The sequence below is a fragment of the Drosophila tropicalis genome, unplaced genomic scaffold (assembly GCF_018151085.1).
Source record: "Drosophila tropicalis isolate 14030-0801.00 unplaced genomic scaffold, ASM1815108v1 contig_483, whole genome shotgun sequence".
NCBI lineage: Eukaryota > Metazoa > Arthropoda > Insecta > Diptera > Drosophilidae > Drosophila > Drosophila tropicalis.
This window is the reverse complement of record NW_027172951.1, coordinates 140787-155095: the sequence shown is the minus strand read 5'-3', so window position 1 is coordinate 155095 and position 14309 is coordinate 140787. Positions and strand designations below refer to the sequence as shown.

Genomic DNA, 14309 nt, shown 5'->3' with positions numbered 1-14309 from the left:
ATTTTCAATCCAGTGATTGATGAAAGTTCTCTTCTTAGCGAACTTAAACTAGTTAAACCTAATTATTCCCCGGGGCCAGATTGTCTACCTGGTTGTGTACTCAGATTCTGTGAAAACGCATTATGCAAACCCATTTTAAAATTGTTTCTATTGTCTTTTGAATCTTCCTCTTTTTCATCTATATGGAATGAGTCGTATATCATTCCCCCTGCATAAAAATGGCAAAAGTCCGAAGCCTCTAACTGTAGGGGGTATCTCAAAATTGTCCGCTATTCCGAAAGCTTTTGAGAAAATTATAACTTCTCAATTGCAACATTTTTGCAGCTCTATTATTTCGCCATCCCAACATGGGATTGTGAAACGTAGATCTACAACCACTAATATAATTATCAAGGGGTTCAGAAATGGTAAACAAACTGATGTCATATACACTGACTTTAGCAAAGCCTTTAATTGTTAATCATACTCTATTACTTTCTAAACTGAACGACATTGGTTTTACACCTCTTTTCCTTTCTTGGGTTCTAGAATATTTAACAAATAGAAAACAGAAGGTACTTTTTAAGTCTTCTTCTTCCATTTCCATTCTTCCATCAGCCATTGTTCTTATGTTTATGTATGCCTCGATGAGTCGCACCAGATTAGACTTGAATCCGTTTAAAAGCAGTTCTTGCTATTTGCTCATCGTGGCTTAAGCTGGGATCGCAATGTCAATTTGCCTTCGTATTCTAGTAGACTTCTTTTAATTAACCTTCCTTCCCTAACTAACCGTAGAATTTTGCTTGGTGTTATTTTTTATGCACAAGCTCCTAATAGATGTAATCGACTCGACTGAGTTATAAGCTCAGGTAAATCTGTCGGTACCATGTACACGTAGTTGACATCTATTGACACATTTAAACATTAGTCGTTGTTCTTCTAAGTATGCTATGCATGAACCTTTTAGGGTCCACCGCTCTTATTACAACCTTCTATTCCCTGTAATCGGTTCAGAGTTTTCTATTAATATACTTAAAACATCTATTCCATCCCATTTAGTTAATAGATAGCTACACAAGACGTTTGTTAATAAAATCAGTTCATAATTTGAATTCAGGAGATGAAGATCGTGTTTTAGTTTTGCGGTGCTGAAATCCTCTTCATTTTGGTCCTTCGAAAAAAGAGGAGAAAAAGGAACTCTGTAGTTTTCCGTCACCGGTGGTAGAGACTCAGAGAATGAATCAGCTTCTTATGATAAGATCAGCTAAAGGTAGCAAAATAAAAAACTCTTGTTTTGCCCCACCAGTGGTAAGAGACAGAGTATAATATAAAAGCAAAATATTGCTTAATAGAAAAAAAAAGTGCGTGCGACCGAACAAATGAACACAAGTTTTACGCGAACACCGTAAGTGGTAGCATTCTAATCACCAGCCATATCCATTTGGGTTTATTTAACGAGCCCAACAAACCTATAACTTTCTTCTTATTACCTAATTTAATCGAGCAACTGCAACAATTTCGTCGGCGGTAAAAAAAATGAACTATATATATACCCTTATATTTTATTTATATAAATTATATCGATATCCTATAAGACAAAAATGTTCACTAATAAGGCTGCAAATGTGTTGGAGAAGCTACATACCAAGTTACATACCAGGTTAAGGCAGTTAGAAGCCCTAGATCCTACAAACAATACTAGCAAGGTTGTAGAGGAAGTAAAAGAGATAAGGAAGCAATGGATACCTAATCACGAAAAATTGATCCAGTCTGCTTTAAATTTCGATCATGATTACTTCAGAAATAAAATACATGAAGAAGCTTTAACGATAGTTGCCAAAATTATAGCCATAGGAGAGTCAGAAAAACCAGGCACTAGTAAGTCGGTGTGCGTTGAAGCGGAGGCAAACATGTCAGAGATAGCTGATGATAGCATAGGAGAGTCGCGCGGGAATGCGACCTCCAGTAATGAAAACCCTAAGGTTAACCAGGAGATAATTATGGATAGAGTCCGACAGCTCCAGGAATATTTGGAGGTAGTAGAGTTGAAGTCAACAGGCAATGGGACATGGACATTATATATTAACTATTTGTGGGAGAAAGTACAGGCATGTCAAGTATTAACAAGTGATGCAAAATTAAAGAATATTATTGTCAATGCTAGAAATGAAAATGAACAATAGGAAAATTGTAAGAGTGAGAATGTTACCGTGAGAGGCGTACCGGTGTTGCCAAAGATTCAGGTACCCACATTTTCTGGAGAGGCTAGAGAATGGGACCTGTTTGTGGAGTTATTTACAGAATTAATTGAAAAAAAGAGAAGATTTAAGTATTGCTCTCAAGTTTAATTATTTAAAATCAGCGTTAAAGGGCGAAGCAAGGAGCATGGTAGCTCATCTATTGTCAGGTTCAGCTGACAATTAGTGCCGCTTGGGAACTGTTAACCAAGCGGTATGAAAATAATCGGAGGGTATTTTCCGAGCAGTTAAATCGGATCGTGGATTTACCGATGATCAACAATGAATCCGCAAATAGTGTAAAAGAAGTGATTGACATAATAAATGAAATTAATTAAAATCAAAGCAAATTTGTCCGATGAAGTTGACGTAATACTCGCTCAACACATACTTCGGAAATTTGACAGAGAGACTCTACAGTTGTATGAGAGTCAGATTAGAAAAACAAGGCAGATACAATTGCTATCGGATGTCATGGAATCCTTGGAGCAAAGATATTGCTCGCTAAGTGCCGTGAGAAAGGAAGAGAAAAAAACCATTAGTAAAAACGTCGGCTGTGGGGTTTAAAGACAGTTGTCCGATCTGCAAAGGCCCCTGGCATAACTCACTTCAGTGCTATAAGTTTAAAGCGCTAACACCTATAGAAAGGCTGGAAATAGCAAAAAAGTACAATTGTGTACAAGATGCTTGAAGCATTCAAGCAACAAGAGATGCAATAATGAAATGGTCTGCTCATTTTGCAGCAGACGACACCATACGTTACTCCATTATGAAGAAAATCAGGAGAGCGTTAATACCTGTGTAGCGGCACAACAAAATTGTTGGCCACAGCCCTAATGCAAATTAAGAAAATAAATGGAGGGTTTCAAACATTAAGAGCTTTGATTGATAGTGGTTGTCAGAGTACTATATTATCTAAAAGAAGCCGCTCAAATATTAAAGTTACGTAAAATTAAACAATATACAAAAATAAGTGGCGTGTCCTTTGTAAAAGCCAAAAAATCAAAATATAAAGTAAAAATAGATATGAAGACGCGAAACACACGGGATAAACTTCTTAAGGTTGAGGCAATTGTTTTGCCAAAGTTAATGAAAGCTCTTCCGTTAAAAATAGCAAATGTGGATATGTCAAAATGGCATTCCTACGTACTTGCTGACCCCACCTTTATTAAACCTGGTAGGGTTGACATGATAATAGGGGTAGACGTATATACCCAAATCTTAAAAGGGGAGTTAGAAAGATAAATGGCCTACTAGGTCAAAATACTAAATTTGGTTGGATCGTCTCGGGATGCACCAAATCAAAAATGAATAAATCTGTAGTGGCACCAACAATAGATGTTACAGGTTTTAAAAAGCGTTGGGAGAAGAAAAAAGGTAAATGTGAAAATAAATACAACACAAGTCCAAACAAGCTCAACAACAAAAGAAAACAAGAAATAACTTTTCGGGCCCCGGCAGGACCTCACCTTAGAGGTAAGATAAAAGCAGAGGTAAAAGAAATAAGTTTATGGCCCCGGCAGGACCTCAGTTCGGAGGTAAAGTAAAATCTGGGGAAGAAAAAGTATATATCCCAGAGCCAGTGCAAAATGAAAATATTCAGATGGCAAACGTTAAATTAAATAATGATTATCTAAGAAATAGTGTCAAAATAAATTCGGGTAACAAATTGTCCGAGGCTGTATTACAAAAAAGGACAACACTTAATCCGAATAACCACTCAAAATTCAAATACCAGCAAAAGCCACATTGGTTTAAGCCGAGAGGTAAAAGTAGTTGGCCTTTAAAGTCTCCACCATATAAAAAGGCTAGAAGTCAGCACAGTAATACACATCAGGAGTGGGTAGATATCCCGAAGCAAAAATTGTTAAACATCGGGTGATATTAATAAACCAATTTGGAAAATGATACAAACATTGATTTGCTAGGGTTAACTTCTCTTAACAACTAAATAAAAATAAAATCCAAAACGTCACATTTGGCGGCCCTTTGCAGAATGTTTAAGAATAAACATCGTGTTCATCTGAAGCGATTTCACCAAATCAGATGCACTAAAGAAAACATAATACAACTGTACTTTTGTCACAAACAAGTAATCTAGCATATGACTATAGAATTACAATCAGCCACACACATTGTAGAAAAACACTTGTAACTCTAAACTAACCCAAAAGATCACAACGGCAGGATGTCAAGTGGCCGACGCCGTGCCCAAAATAATAATAATTTTCAACCCCCGAAATCTTGGGTTTGAGTCTCATTAGAATAAGATATTTTAAGAACAATTGTTACCTCCTAGAGTCAAGATTCCCTACCTAAAAAACCAAAACCTTTTATAAACTCAATACTTTTGTTAATAAAATCAGTTCATATTTTGAATTCAACGAATGAAGATTGGGTTATTCTTCTACTCCGGAATCCCTATTCATTTTGGTCCTTCGAGAAAAAAGGAACTCTGTAGTTTTCCCCACCAGTGGTAAGAGACTCAGAGAATGAATCAGCTCCTTAAGAGTTTGAGATCTTATGCAAGTGTAAATGCTAAGACCAGCTAAAGGTAGCAAAATAAGAAAGAACTCTGTAGTTTTCCCCACCAGTGGTAAGAGACTCAGAGGTTCAACCAGCTCCTTAAGAGTTTGAGATCTAATGCAAGTGTAAATGCTTAGACCAGCTAAAGGTAGCAAAATAAAAAACTCTTGTTTTCCCCACCAGTGGTAAGAGAGAGTATAAAATTAAAACAAAATATTGCTTAATAAATAAAAAGTGCGTGCGACCGAGTATATAAAGGCAGTTTGGCTAGTCGAGCAACTGCAATAATTTCGGCGGCGGTAAAAAAAAAAAGAACAATATAAAGTTCGTGTGTGGCGTATTCGAAGCCCTAATATAAAAAAAAAATAAAGTTAACTAGTGTATAGTTATATACATATGTACACTATATGTAGTTGCTAGTCGGCAACTACCAACAGCAGCAGAGCAACAAGATAGTTGCAAAGAAGAGGCTAGAAAAGTGCCAGTATAAGAAAATCTGGTGCGAAAACCGGCACCGGTACCGCCTGAGCCCATAGGCCCTGGACAACAGCAGCTGAGCTACGAAACAATAAAAAATAAAACGGCGAACTCTACCCATTGGCGGACAAGCAGCAGCGAACAGAATCATCAGATAAGATATAAATTAAAATAGTCATAGGTACTTACATCAACCTACATATTTTAATATTATCATTATAAATTAAATCGATATCCTATAAAACAAAAATGTTCACTAATAAGGCTGCAAAAGTGTTAGAGAAGCAGGCAGGGTTACATACCAGGTTAAGGCAGTTGGAAGCACTAGATCCTAGAAGCATAACTAACAAAGGTATAGAGGAAGTAAAAGAGATAAGGAATCAATGGATAATAACAAAAAATTGATTGAGACTGCTCCAAATTTAGATCATGATTATTTCAGAAATAAAATACATGAAGAAGCATTAACGATAGTTGCCAAAATTATAGCCATAGGAGAGTCAGAAAAACCAGGCACTAGTAAGTTGGTGTGCGTTGAAGCGGAGGCAAACATGTCAGAGATAGTTTATGATAGCATAGGAGAGTCGCGCGGGAATGCAACCTCCAGTAATGAAAACCCTAAGCTTAACCAGGAGATATTTATGGATAGAGTCCGACAGCTCCAGGAATATTTGGAGGTAGTAGAGTTGAAGTCAACAGGCAATGGGACATGGACATTATATATTAATAAAATTAACTATTTATGGGAGAAAGTACAGGCATGTCAAGTAATAACAAGTGATGCAAAATTAAAGAATATTATGGATGATTTACAATTTGATGTCCGAAATTCATTGTCAATGCTAGAAATGAAATTGAACAATAAAGAAAATTGTAAGAGTGAGAATGTTACCGTGAGAAACGAATTACCGGTGTTGCCCAAGATTCAGGTACCCACATTTGCTGGAGAGGGACCTGTTTGTGGAGTTATTTACAGAATTAATTGAAAAAAGAGAAGATTTAAGTATTGCTCTCAAGTTTAATTATTTAAAATCCGCGTTAAAGGGCGAAGCAAGGAGCATGGTAGCTCATCTATTGTCAGGTTCAGCTGACAATTATAGTGCCTCTTGGGAACTGTTAACCAAGCGGTATGAAAATAATCGCAGGGTATTTTCCGAACAATTAAATCGGATCGTTGATTTACCGATGATCAACAATAAATCCGAAAAAGTATAATTAATTAATTAAAATCAAAGCAAATTTGTCCGATGAAGTTGACGTAATACTCGCTCAACACATACTTCGGAAATTTGAAATTCACTGAGATGGTAGATTTATGTGGCAAATGGCCTGGAACATAGAATCTATGTGGTGAGCAGCTGTACCTAGAGTGGGAAATTCTTGAGAATTGGCGGCAAGAGAAGCTACAACAATTGGCGGCAAGAGCGAGAAAGCATTAGACGCACAAGTTTGGCGGCGTCAGTGGAAAAATTTGTACAAGAGCGAGGCATCGGCATTGGCGTCACGAGCGAGACATCGGCATTGGCGTAACGAGCGAGACATCGGCATTGGCGTCACGAGCGAGACAGCGTTAGTGAGAGCATTCGTGAAAGATCGGCATATCAGCAGAATTGGCGCGAATAAACGGCGTTGGTGAGTCAACACGAGCGAGCGAGAAGGCAACATAGTGGTGAGCCAGATGTTTATGTTAATTAACAGTATGTTAACAGAACGAAAAATGTTATAATTTAAATTGAGTTGATGCAATCATTAAATTAAATCAAGATAAATTTATGTCAAAATTATAAATAATAATTTAAAGATTGGCTTGAATAAAAGTAAAGTAAATTAATGTTGATTCAAAAGTAAAGTAAATAAATTTGGAATTCAAAAAGTAAAGTAAATAAATTTGGAATTAAAGAAAAAGTTGTAAACTCTCTACTTTTTAAAGTAATTAATCCCTTGGGATTGATTTTATATTTCCGGAATTTATTTATTTTCAAATTAAGTGCACATGCGGTCTTATTCACTATATTCAAGAGAGTGTGCCCGTACCCCGCCTTAGCGTATTATACCCTTTTAGTGTGCCCAAATGCGGTTATCGGGGAAATTCACTGAGACGAGGAGCGGGCTTATTTAAAATACTCCTAATGTTTACATTCGGCCAATCCTGACATTTGATCGACCTCGATCATACAATTCAACAAACATACAACATACAATATACATATATACAATACATACAATATACATATAAATACTGCTTATCAGATACATATTACAAACAGAAACTCACAGTTTTATCACACGCATGCATCCACGGCTTGAGTCGGGCTGATTCTAAGATACCTTTGTAGGGCAATTGAGTAAGTTGACAATCGTCAATATCGGTGACTTCGTAACGGTCATTTGGAAGAACTCGATTTATTTTATAAGGACCACGGTATTTAGGAGCGAACTTTTTGCACGACCCGGGAGTGACATCTACATTGCGAATGGCAACAAAATCATTGACTCTATAGGATAATGGTGCCCTATGCCTTAAGGCGTACCGCTTTTCATTGCGCTCCTGCGATAATTGAATTTTCGCACTTGCCTCTTGCCTAGTGGCCTCAAGGTTACAGGGGTTTTCTGAACTAAATTTCTCGTCAAGATACTCGGTTAATTCGTCTACTAAGGGGCCTCGCTGATCGCAACCAAACAACAACATTGACGGAGTTTTACCGGTACTACACTGCACTGAGTTATTAATAGCGAACTCGACACGATTAACTAATTTATACCAATCGGCTTGGGCTAAAGGTTCTGACAGCTTTCCCAACATTGGGGTCAACACACGGTTCACACGTTCGAGCTGCCCATTGGCTTGAGGGGCAGCAGTCGCTACTTTAATGTGGTCAATATTTCGATTTTCTACAAACTCAGCAAACTCAAACGACGTAAAACACGTACCTCTGTCGGATATAACTCTTCTTGGTCGGCTATAATAATCAAAATATTTTTCTAACGCGGCGGTTACTTCTTTGGTACTAGTGGAATTTACGGGATACAATTTGACAAACTTTGTAAATGCGTCAATCACTACCAAAAGGTGCTTTCTTTCTGATGTAACACTCGGTAAGGGACCTAAGTGGTCAACATGGATAGTATCAAATGGAATCGGATTTTTCGGAATACTATGCAAGGTTCTATTATGTATAGTTCTTGGAACACTATGTAGAATACACGGCAGACAATCTTTTATAAACGACTCAACCTTTAGATTCATTAATGGGAACCAGTACTTTTCTTTCAAATTGTTTACACATATCTCAACGCCTAAATGACCTAGTTTCTCGTGACACCTTCTTATTAATTCCCCTTGCATGCGAGCCGGTGCATACAAACACAGTCTTTCCTTAGCATTTCTTTTGTACACTATACCATCTATTAACTCAAATCCAACATCATTGGATTTTTCTAACTTTTCTCTTAGTTTACGGATATCCGGATCTCTTATTTGTTCTGACTGCAATAATAAATCAACATCTTGCGGAGACGCACCCACTACACCAACCAGGTTTGCCGACTCATTTCGATCGAGCTGGTCACTTCTTTCGATTTGGTTACTCAATCTCGGATCAACAGAACTTTCATTTAAAGAAACGCAAGGTTTATTCTTAACCAGTTTTAGCCGACTTCTTTCTAAACGTAGCTCTCACGGTCTGAAACAACTCTTCGCTAAATGAATACACGGGTTTGTCCCGAACGGTCCTAAATAATTCTTCCCTAAAGGAGCACATGGTTCTATTTTACACGGGTTTATCTCACACGGGTCTATCTTACACGGGTTTTTCTCAAACGGGTCTATCTTACACGGGTTTTTCTCAAACGGGTCTATCTTACACGGGTTTTTCTCACACGGGTTTTTCTCACACAGGTCTATCTCACACGGTTTTGTCTCAAACGGTTTTATCTCACACGGGTCTATCTCACACGGTTTTACGCAACTTTCCTCAAAAGTAATATGCGGTTCACAAGGTTCAATTGGGGCATTCTGGTCTCTCTTCACTAATAAATCGCAAGGATCAAAATCACCTTCTACAATATTCTCTAACAACTCGGTTTGCCGACTTAATGCATCTACATGGCCCATGTTTGAACCGGGTCTGTGAGCAATGGTATAATCAAAGTTTTCCAATTCCAACGACCACCGCGCAATGCGGGGATTTATTGATTTTTTTACTCAAGGCTTGGACCAATGAATTACAATCGGTAACGATTAAAAATGGTCTGTGTTCTAAATAAACGCGAAATCGGCGCACGGCATATATTATGGCCAAAGTTTCAAGCTCAAAACTGTGATAACGGGACTCGGCGGCTGTCGCCTTTCGGGAATAATAAGAGACTGGATGCATTTTGCCATCAGTCTGTCTTTGCATCAAAGAGGCACCGAAGCCATTTGAACTGGCGGCAGTATGCAACTCAGTTTCGTAGTTAGGGTTAAAGATAGCTAATACGGGCGGACTGGATAAGGCGGATCTTAATGTAAGAAATACATTTTTAGCGGTTTTGTTCATCGGAAATGGACCACCTTGTTTAAGCAACTCAGTTAACGGTTTAGCTATGCTGGAGAAATTCGGAACAAATTTGCGAAAATAAGAGAATAAGCCTAAGCACGAGTGTAACGCTTTGCTGTTAAGTGGTTCTGGGTATTCTTGAATAGCTTTTAAATGTGTATTATTTGGTAAAATTCCCTTTTCACTGACTTCATATCCTAAATAATCTATGCTCTTCTGTAGGAAAATGCTTTTCTTCAAATTGAGCTCTAAATTGTACTGAATAAAACGATCTAACAGTTTTGCTAACAACTTAAGATGCTGATCTACAGTGCGGGTGGCAAGAATAATGTCGTCCATATATACTACAAGTTCTCGATCTCTAATCATATCACTAAGTATGTTCGATATAAATCTCTGAAATACAGCTGGTCCGTTCTTTAGACCAAAAGGCATTCTCAGATATTCGAACTGCCCATCGGGTGTAACGAATGCTGTGTATTTAATTGAATCCTCTTCCATGCCTACATGGTAAAAGCCACTTTTCAAATCTATGACGGAGAAAACGGTCTTGCTCTCCAGGTATTCTAGGCAATCTTCTATCAAAGGCAATGGAAAATTATCCCTCACAGTCTTCTTATTTAAACCTCGATAATCAACGCACATTCGTATATTGCCATCCTTTTTTCGCACTAGGACGATGGCGGACGCATAGTGGGAGTTGCTTGGTCGGATTACATTATTGGCTAACAACTCACTAACCGTTTTAGAAACGATTCCCCTTTCATAATATGATAACCTTCTAGGACTACTATGAAATGGTGTTGTATCTGTCAGACATATTCTCATCATATATTTAGGCAACCCGTAATTAATTGAAAATCGGTCAATGTAATGCTCATGCACAATGTCTCGGCACTCACGCATCGCGCCTAATCCAAATTCACTGCCAACAGTAGTATTCCCGGTATCTGACAGCGTTGCACAAACAGTTTGCAACTCTGTTAGCCATTCTCGAAACGGGGATGCATTCGTGTTTACATTAGGGTTATTACAATTATTATCTAGATCAGTGGTGTTATTACTAATGGTATTATGCTTAGGATATTTAGTAAACAGGGATGCACAGAAGGATTTGTAAACAAAAGCAATGGTACTCTTTAATGATGCAGAATTCTTTTCATACTTTCTTACATTTTCAATCAATGAGAACTTAAGACCTATTTTATTCAAGGCGTCTCTACCAAGAAGTAGTTGCGTCGACATAATATTATCGGGAATAACTAAAAATTGAATTTCATAATATTTTTTGCAAAACAGAACTAAACATTTGACTGTTCCAAAAGTCAGAATAGAGCCACCGCTCAGTCCATGAAAAGAACTTTTAACTAATTTATCGCAATCTAAATGCGGCATCAACGCTCTACTGGCAAAACTTACTGGGCTTCCGGAATCTAATAGGGCAAAAATATTACTAACATCAGTGCATCCCTCTTTACAAGATATTCTTAAACTTACTAATTGAATAAATGACTTATCATCAATGGTGTCCGGGTCTTCACTAGAGCTCATGGCGGCGATCTGGGTTCGCATTGGACAATTCCGGTACTGATGGCCCACTTTGAAGCACCGATAGCAACTTCCTTTTGGTCTCTCCGGGCGTGGACAGTCAAACATTAAGTGACCAATCTGGCGGCAATTGAAACATCTCTTATCCTTTGCAGCAGGCGTAATGGCCTGCAAACGGTCTGAAGTCTGACGAGCCTGAGGAACGTAGTTTTTGGCTGGTGGCTGAACTGATTGAAAACGCATCATCTTCTCTCGCAATTCATTCAGAGAAGTACAATAATACAAAGGAGCTGACAATCCGGTTCGATCTTGTAGTCCGTCAACAATGTATTTGACCACATCGGTGTCTTCAAAATTGCCCTGCTGAGCAATATTTCGCATAATGATGAAATACTGCAAGAGTGACTCTCCTTTGCCAATTGAGCGCTTCCTCATCTGGTTAGCAATCTCGTAGTTTGTCATTTGTAGGCCAAATACCTTCACAAGGGCATCCTTCAGCTCGCTCCAGGTTGTAGTCTTTTCATATGTCATGTATGCTTTAGCAGATTCCTCCAGCAGTCAGTTGCCCAACGACCAACATTGGGCATCACTCAGTACATACACTCTTGCTGCTTTCTCCAGCTCACGAATCCATACGTGAATGGACAGATCACCATCACCAGAGAATTTAGGTACAGTAGTTTCGACATCTTTCAAGTTCATGCGGCAATTATATTCCGGTCCGCCCAAGTTCTCCTCCAGCTCCATAACACGTGTTTTTAGCTCCGCCAGGTTTTTACGTGCTGTATACAATTCGATGCTACTAAGAATCGAAGACAATTCGTCAGTTTCGCTCGCTTGTGCGCTTTCACGAACATGCACGTTCGCGTCTGGTCCTACAGAGGTCTCACGAGACATCGTCGGCGACTGGTTAGCACCCACTTGATCCGGTGTACTTGGATGCTCAATGTTTCCCACGCCGCGCTGCTCAATAAGAGGCTCCGGGCCAACATCCACAAGTTGTCCGGCAAGCACATTTGCAGACACTGCTGGGCTGACTGCCTGCTCTTCGGGTACATCACTCTCTCCAGACTGATTCTGTGCCATGACTTGTTTTTACCAATGCTCGCAATTGGTAAATTGACGCTTCTTTGTCGCAAGGTACTTCCTTGGCCGCTAGCAACTCAAACAATGCGGTTTTGTTTAATTTAATAATCTCGGTGTATTTCATGAAAATACGTTTTTTAGGGCAAACCCCACACCTGATTTGTAAACTCTCTACTTTTTAAAGTAATTAATCCCTTGGGATTGATTTTATATTTCCGGATTTTATTTATTTTCAAATTAAGTGCACATGCGGTCTTATTCACTATATTCAAGAGAGTGTGCCCGTACCCCGCCTTAGCGTATTATACCCTTTTAGTGTGCCCAAATGCGGTTATCGGGGAAATTCACTGAGACGAGGAGCGGGCTTATTTAAAATACTCCTAATGTTTACAAAGTAAATGTTAAAAGAGAAATAATTATATTTTGAAATTGCTAAAAGAAGAGAAAATTAAATTACTAACAATAGAGTAAGATTATACTTTTGTAAAATATATTGAAATTTCAGCTGTAACGAGTAAGCTACGACGAATACAAAATGAATAGAGACGAAGTATTAAGTTTAAATGTAAATGAGCTCAAAGCAAAGTTAGCCAGTTTGAATTTGGCAATAACTGGTAGAAAGCAATCGTTGCAAGATCGTCTTCTCGAACATTTCGGTTTGGTGGCTGACGAAGTCGAGGTTGAATCCGAAAGTGATGATGCTGGATCATTTCAGTCTACGGCACCAACTGTAGTTAGAAATAATTTTACTTTGCGCGACATTGAGGATTCTCTTTCTTCGTTCAATGGGTCAGGTCAACCGTCTATAGAAAATTGGTTACGGGATTTTGAAGATAATGCAGAAGCAGTTCAATGGAACTCTTTACAGAAATTTATCTATGCGAAGCAATTATTAAAAGGTGCAGCAAAAGTTTTTGTGCGTAGTGAGCGAGGAGTGACTGATTGGATATCATTAAAAAGAATTTTGTTAAGCGAGTTCGGCGCAGAAGTATCAGCAATTGAAGTACATAAATTGTTGCGAAATAGACGTAAACGCCCAAATGAAGATTTTCGTGAGTACCTTTATAGTCTGAGGGAAATAGGCAGTTCCATAAATTTAGATGAAGCTAGTCTTATAGAATATTTCATAGAAGGAATACCTGATTCAAAAGCTAACAAAAGTAACTTGTATCAGGCAAAGACAGTCATTCAGCTGAAGGAACAGATTACAATTTACGAAAAGGTTTACTTTGGTCACCCTCAAGTGGTAAATAGAAATAGAAATCATAATGAGAAGGATGATAAAAAAGCGGAAATATCTAAACAACCGAGAAAATGCTATAAGTGTGGCGAAGTATCTCATTTGATGAGTGAGTGTCCGAAGATTAAGTGCTTTAAATGCGATCAGATAGGGCATAAAGCATCAGTATGCCCGACACGTAAATTAGATACTAAAAAGGAATACAGTAGGGCTAGTACAATGTCAAAAGAAATCAATGTAAAAGGAAAAGCTATTTTCAAAACAATATCATGTGGAAACGTTGAGCTGTCTGCACTCATAGATACAGGATGTGATCTATGTTTAATAAGAGATATTATCAGAAAACTTAATGGTATAGAATTAAACGATGAACGAAACCGTTTATTGGGAGTGTGTAAAAGTGAGTTAAATACTATAGGTAGTTTTAAAGCGCAGGTGACTATTGATGGTCTTCAATGGCCCTTAACGTTCCACGTTTATAGAAAAGAGGATATTGACTACGAAGTAGTGATTGGAAACAACATTTTAGAATTAGCTAATTTGGTTATCACAAAAGGAAATGCTACTTTTAAGCCTAGAGAAGTAGAAGTGATGCCAAACACAGAAGCGAAAGAAACTGTACGCAATGAAGAAGTGAAAACTCCGAAGGGTATGTTACAGGAATTTGAGAGTTTGTGT

General features: G+C 38.2%; 1 protein-coding gene across 2 annotated transcripts; it reads right to left on the bottom strand.

Annotated features, from left to right (window-relative positions):
• Positions 1-7528: 7528 nt before the first annotated feature.
• LOC137574895 (uncharacterized) lies at positions 7529-11842 on the bottom strand. 2 transcript variants are annotated; one of them, XM_068287344.1, is made up of 2 exons: positions 11255-11842; positions 7529-7547 (listed from the first exon to the last, which is right to left on the bottom strand). In XM_068287344.1, exons 1-2 carry the CDS (start codon positions 11834-11836, stop codon positions 7539-7541), a joined length of 591 nt encoding a protein of 196 aa, XP_068143445.1. In that variant the 5' UTR covers positions 11837-11842; the 3' UTR covers positions 7529-7538. The 2 variants fall into 2 exon arrangements, with proteins under 2 accessions (XP_068143445.1, XP_068143444.1); XM_068287343.1 differs by lacking the exon at positions 7529-7547 and adding an exon at positions 11034-11190.
• Positions 11843-14309: the final 2467 nt, after the last annotated feature.